The sequence below is a fragment of the Opisthorchis viverrini genome (assembly GCF_000715545.1).
Source record: "Opisthorchis viverrini unplaced genomic scaffold opera_v5_268, whole genome shotgun sequence".
NCBI lineage: Eukaryota > Metazoa > Platyhelminthes > Trematoda > Opisthorchiida > Opisthorchiidae > Opisthorchis > Opisthorchis viverrini.
This window is the reverse complement of record NW_008751926.1, coordinates 465,653-471,983: the sequence shown is the minus strand read 5'-3', so window position 1 is coordinate 471,983 and position 6,331 is coordinate 465,653. Positions and strand designations below refer to the sequence as shown.

Genomic DNA, 6,331 nt, shown 5'->3' with positions numbered 1-6,331 from the left:
AGATTTTTTCTGTGTATGGAACGGAAGTGAAAAGGCAGGAGAGACAGAACTAAGGGTGTACGGTAAAACTGATTGAACTGTTCTCAGGCAGTGCAGCTGTACAGTACTGAAACTGCCTCTTACGAATGTCTTCATTCACAAGCGACCGATTTTGTGTTGCAAATTGGGAATCGGAATACTAAGTTGACAGCACTTATTGGTCAACTTGATTTAAATCCATACATGTTTATTTATGAAAATATTTCACCATCCATGTTTACCTTGGGGCTTCCAATAAACCCAAGTCACGGGTTGCCCATCTAAGTGACTTTAAAAAATGATGCACAGGTTCCAACAGAAACGTTGTAAATCGGGCGGATGAGTTCAAATACACCAACAACTCTAGAGTGAAAGACGTGTTTTAACAGACTGACTGCTGCTTGCATATCAAGAGCTATCTGAATCGCAGCTGGGTGAAACTGTCGAGAAGCACAAATGGAAAACAAAAATAACAAAGTTAGTTTTCAAGTTCCAACCCAAAATTGTTCGTTCCATTACGAAACCGGATAGGAGTATTTGTATCGCGAGATGGATAGTGTATTTCCTGCCATCGGTCGATTGACCCGACCTACTCACTGCGTATCCTCGTTCGCAACAGTTAAATAGGGGCACGGAACTGCACTGTCTAATTGGTCAAACACATAAGGACCGGTCAGATGCTTCTGCTAATTATAGAACCCAGTAGGATGGAAGTAGAATTGAAGCACCCAACCGAAAGAACGAAGATGATGTTTCGTCAAAATACATCAAACTACGGAATAGTTTGTACGAGTTGATAATAATCGATCAGATGTAAAACCCATCCAGGGTGTAGTTGCTATGGTACCCAAAGGAAGCACGAGGGCTCGGATACTGCCAAGAAGCTCAGGCCCAGACTGGGAAAGTCGAGATGCAGAGATCAGGTCCGAGTTGAGGTGGTGTATCGTCCCATATTCCTAGTCCATACGAATGAGAACAATCCTTAAGGTAACAGTGAGGTAACTTCATTTACAAGGTCTGCGCTTTCCTTAGGACACGGTCCCCAATCTCTCTCATTTCTTGTCAGTTAAGCTTCGTGAGATTTCCACACATCTGTTCACGATGTTACAGATACGAATCTATAATAATTAAGTAGGGCAACGGTCAGGAGATGCGTGGTGCTAAACAAGTAATTTAGAATCAATTCATGTTATTTTTGATAAAGTGGACTTCCGTTGGGTGATCACATACGCACTCATGTTGTGTTACCAGTTCGGACAGGTCGCTCTTAAATTCCCTGGAGAGGGAACTCAGATTTTGGTTTTTCACGATTTATATATAAAGTGAGTGATGATGGTGTTGGACATTAGGCGCCAACTTATGAAGAGTTCATTGTTCTGGGCACTATTGAACTACAGGAACATACAGCAGTCTCCTACAAATTCAATAAATGTGTTCGATGTCAATTGCTGAATCTTAAAGACTCTCTAACATTTCGACTTTCTTCTTGTCAGTTAAGCTTCGTGAGATTTCCACACATCTGTTCACGATGTTACAGATACGAATCTATAATAATTAAGTAGGGCAACGGTCAGGAGATGCGTGGTGCTAAACAAGTAATTTAGAATCAATTCATGTTATTTTTGATAAAGTGGACTTCCGTTGGGTGATCACATACGCACTCATGTTGTGTTACCAGTTCGGACAGGTCGCTCTTAAATTCCCTGGAGAGGGAACTCAGATTTTGGTTTTTCACGATTTATATATAAAGTGAGTGATGATGGTGTTGGACATTAGGCGCCAACTTATGAAGAGTTCATTGTTCTGGGCACTATTGAACTACAGGAACATACAGCAGTCTCCTACAAATTCAATAAATGTGTTCGATGTCAATTGCTGAATCTTAAAGACTCTCTAACATCAGATTCGACTTTCTGTTGGTCCACGCACCGAGTGCGGTTCACCTCCTCTCTATCCTGAATAACCGAGAATGTTACACGAACGAAGCATTGGGGAAATCAACGTAGATCTTGGGGTTTACCACGCTGAAGATCACGGTTGTAAGCCCCAGTTAGGTCGGGTGTTAACGATGCGCATTGGCGACATTGTGCTGCTCATGTACCTATTTGATACATCACATAAGTCTTCGTCTGACAGAATACTGCCTCTGAATTAACACCGAGTACAGGTTGTGCTCGGACCTAAATGTGTTCTTTTAAAAAGGAACAATCTATGAACCAAAACTTTCCGATTAGTTGGAGAGCTGGTCGTAACACCAACAATGAAACATTCAGTTCTGATACAACCGTCGATGTCACTACTTGCAGTGGGATACTAGCCGGTTATTCACGGGTTCTCCGTTTCCGGGACTTCATCCAAACAACTCGGGTGGTTTGATTGTCTTGGCGATTGGTCCTTGGTTAACCTCGAGCTACACAAGATTGACGCAGGAAAGCGTGCCCGGTCAAGACACTACGTAACTGGCAGTAGAGTGGAGGGATTACGGCGCTGACATTATCACTACATTCAGGTAGAAATGACGGAAAGCCCTACTACATTCAGTGCGCATATCATGGGAAGACTAGATCATCAAGCAAATAGGTCTAGAAAAGTGGAGGGAGAAAGAAAGATTTTCGTTGCACTGCCGCTGCAGCGCGGAAATTATTTTTCTGTTGCATATGCTTGCATTTCTGGGTGACAATTTTTTTTGTTGGAAACCCAGTGTGGGCGCATCAACTTGACAAAATTCATTGGTTAAGTTGCTTAAGAATATACTGTGTTTGATCAGAAAAGCAGTTCATCAGTCATCAAAGGTTCTGTGACCAAGTCGCTAGATTATTCTGATACATCAACAGACGCAAGCTATTTTTGCCACTTCAGATGGAGTTTCGAATAGGGTACAGAAATTACATTGGCACCGGTTGGATTGTTGGTAATTATTAGAAGCGTTTAATCCGCAATTGACCGGATCTGAAAATTTTCTAGCACAGTACATGGAATGACTGCTCTCGTTCAACTCGCACTCAATCTAACTTTCAGATCGTCAGTTATGTTTGTTTATTCGGCAATGTGGAAAACTGCTTAGCACGAAATTGTATTTGATTCAACCCATAGCTTGCAAAGAGATTCCCAGAGTGAACAATGTGATGGCATATAATGAATGGATGAGTGCAAACGTACTCGAACGAGTTCAGCTGGTAGAACCCACCTTCGCACCCTCGAATCGCACCATGAACTTAGGTGCTCATACCACAGTACGTTGCCTACTGCCACTCTGCTAAATTTCGCGGTTGCATTTCATGTAACCCGATAATGAGAATTTGATCCAGCTCGTTGATGAAAGTGTGTGAAGTGTGGAGTTCAGTAAATGCACACAGCATGAGCCTGGGCGCCGAATATTTAAACATCGTTTGGATGTGTACAGGATATGGTGATTTAACCATTCTAAACGAACTGAATCCTTACCAGACATTTTGCCGAAAGCTTTCTTTCCTTAGTAAGAGGAAGTATTGGGATCATGCTACATCACTGTCTAAACTATTCGTGTTCTTTACCATTAGTTAAGAAGAAACACTGGAACCAGATGGACTTGGAAGCAACAGCTCGGGGTGTTTGTTTCAAGAACTTTCACACAATGCTGCATAGCCGATATACGATGTTCCAGAGAACATAAACAATTGCTGGCTCCAAACAGGTCCGCAGGGGCTATCCTTGTCTACGCCATTAAGTATCCTCAACAAATGGCCACTATTGATTAGGATGTACACCTTTTTGAATAACTTGGTTGAGCCGATCGGTTCAGTGCCACCAAAGGACATGAAGAAATTAAACAAGGACACCATGGATACATCAGCACCAACCAAGAGCAAAATTTAAAAATTGTTTTTTAGACCCGCTCACCATCTTACTATTTCCGCTGAAGCAGCTGTCAGGGGGACTACGCAAGGCTGCGAGACATTGGTGGACACTTTCGAAAAGCATGGTCTATCGGGGTGATTTTTTTATGCCCCAAAGATGCTTTACAAATAATGGGTCATTCTTTAATTTTGTGTGACCTTGTGATCGGACCACGCAAAATTCGGCATCAAACATTGGGAAAACTGCATTGAGATGATGAAACCCATCTATCGAAGCAATGCACATGTGCCCCCCATCTACATGAGCACGAAAGAATTTGCCCATAGCTGCAGGAAGTTCCTGGTGATAGCTTTATCCACAGTGAATTCGCGATTTTTATTTGCGCACTCCGAGGTGAACGAGATTCAGCTAGTCGAGTTGAATAGGTGGTGATGCTGATCGTTGTCAAAATGGTCAGAGGTGTTTGTGTTAATCCGAGCATTGACTTTAGAAGCGATTATCATTTTTGACTTTCCACACACACAGTATGCATATCCGGAGCTTCTTGTCACGGATAGTGGAATTCAGTTTACATGGCGTGAGGGTGCTCCATTTTTTGCTTCGCATGCAGTTCAGCATCGGTTTAGCGCGTGCTGCAATGGGCGACCAATAATGAGACGCATTGTTATTATTGTTATTTAATTGTTGCTTTTTGTTTTTCATCCAAACTGTACGGCGAGTAGCTTAACCACTGTGAAAGTATCATGAAATGCTCGTAAGGACGCTATTTGAACGCAGGTTTCTCACGCATTATTATTCGATTCTATTATCCGTGCATTTCGCCTCTGTCCCTGATACCTCAGCACCACACGTTACCCGGGACTACATCGAGCCATGTTAATTCAAACGCCTTAAATGATTGAAACACCGGTGCTTGCAGCCCAGAGAGGCGTGAAATCTCATATTGCCCCTGAGCCCCACTAATGTGTCATGTTTAGTCGTTGAATATTTGTTTCCGTAGAAGTGAACGCGAAACCGGATTTGCATAATCGTACCATCTAAACAGATGTTCCCACTAAACTCAAGGCTGGCGAGCACGAATCACGACAAATTTGCCTGCAAAATATTACGAGGCTGTCTCGAGTAAACAGGCTGGTGCATTAGCGACCAATCGGAATTACAACAACGGGTTGAGTAGAGCTATAAGATAAAGTGGCTCTGGGAATGCAATTAACAAGGGTTTAGTGGTCGAACAATCATGCGAGCTCAGCACACACTCCTCCTGCTCACCACTGCATTCACGTTGGCCAGTGCTGAGATTGTGGCATATACAGACTGTGGTGAGTGGTTTCATAGCTCCTGATGACTATAGCCAATCCGACATCAGCATACTAGCTCTAGTTTTCATCAGGAAAATTCGTTGCACTTTTCTGCTCTTTTGAAGTCACTCGAATAATATTCATACTTGATCACGTCGTGCTCAAACTAACAACATCCGTTCCAACAGTGAGAGGCCATTCACATACATATTACTAACTTCTTACAGGCTCCAAACTCACAGTCAATTCAGTCAGCGTGGAACCGTGCCCCACGACACCGTGTGCTCTGAAGAGAGGGGGCTCCGCTACGATACGCATCGTGTTCCGAACAGGTGAGCGCAAACCCCGAGTTATTCAGTAGTTTGCAAATATCCAAATGCCTATCCGTCAATGCAGTGAACAGATAATGTGTTTTGATATTTGGTTGAAGTTTATCCTCTGCAGCGATCAGTCAACGTTGGTTTGACTGACGTGAGTACATATTGGTTTACTGGGCGTTAAAACCTGTACACCGTATTACCAAAATTGGCGGACTTCAATGATCCGATGTGAGTTGAGTTCATCAGTTTCAGGTTAGACGCCTCGATGTGGGAAAACACTTCTCTTAGATTGTCTGAACACCTACAGCAATGGAAGAACACTAATACCCACCGGCTACTGATAACCAATATTGTCTGCTTGTTCATTGTCAATGTGACCTACATACACCGTTTTTGTCTATAGACAAGAATCCTGAACTTCCTGGGGACGCTCAAGTGCAAGGAATCAAATGGGGATTCACTTTCCCTTTCGAACTGGATTCTACGCAGATATGTGAGGACATCCGACCGCGCTGTCCACTCCGATCACAACGACGGTACACATACACCAAAACCGTATTAATCGCATCGTGGTATCCAGCGGTGAGTCTTACGCGTTTCACGGTGATTATGTACAATAGATATGCTTGTAAAGTCAGTACACAGCCTGTCATGACTATTCCCATACGCGACATTATCCATATAAAAAACAAACAAACAAACAAAGTCCCAAAAACTCTTGAAGGCAACTACCCACACTGAAATTTCTATTTGGTTTCCTATTCAATCCCTCAGGTGTACGGTACAGTTCGCTGGAGGCTGAAGAACACAAACGGTGATTCGATGGTCTGTATCGAGTTTCCAGCTGAGCTGGCTTAG

At 43.1% G+C, this 6,331-nt stretch overlaps 1 protein-coding gene across 1 annotated transcript; it reads left to right on the top strand.

Moving 5' to 3' along the window:
• Window positions 1-5,092: 5,092 nt before the first annotated feature.
• Window positions 5,093-6,331, top strand: T265_09327 (hypothetical protein; the record flags this gene model as incomplete). The annotated part of the gene is made up of 4 exons (XM_009175360.1): window positions 5,093-5,174; window positions 5,381-5,485; window positions 5,877-6,055; window positions 6,248-6,331. 4 exons carry the CDS (start codon window positions 5,093-5,095, stop codon window positions 6,329-6,331), a joined length of 450 nt encoding a protein of 149 aa, XP_009173624.1.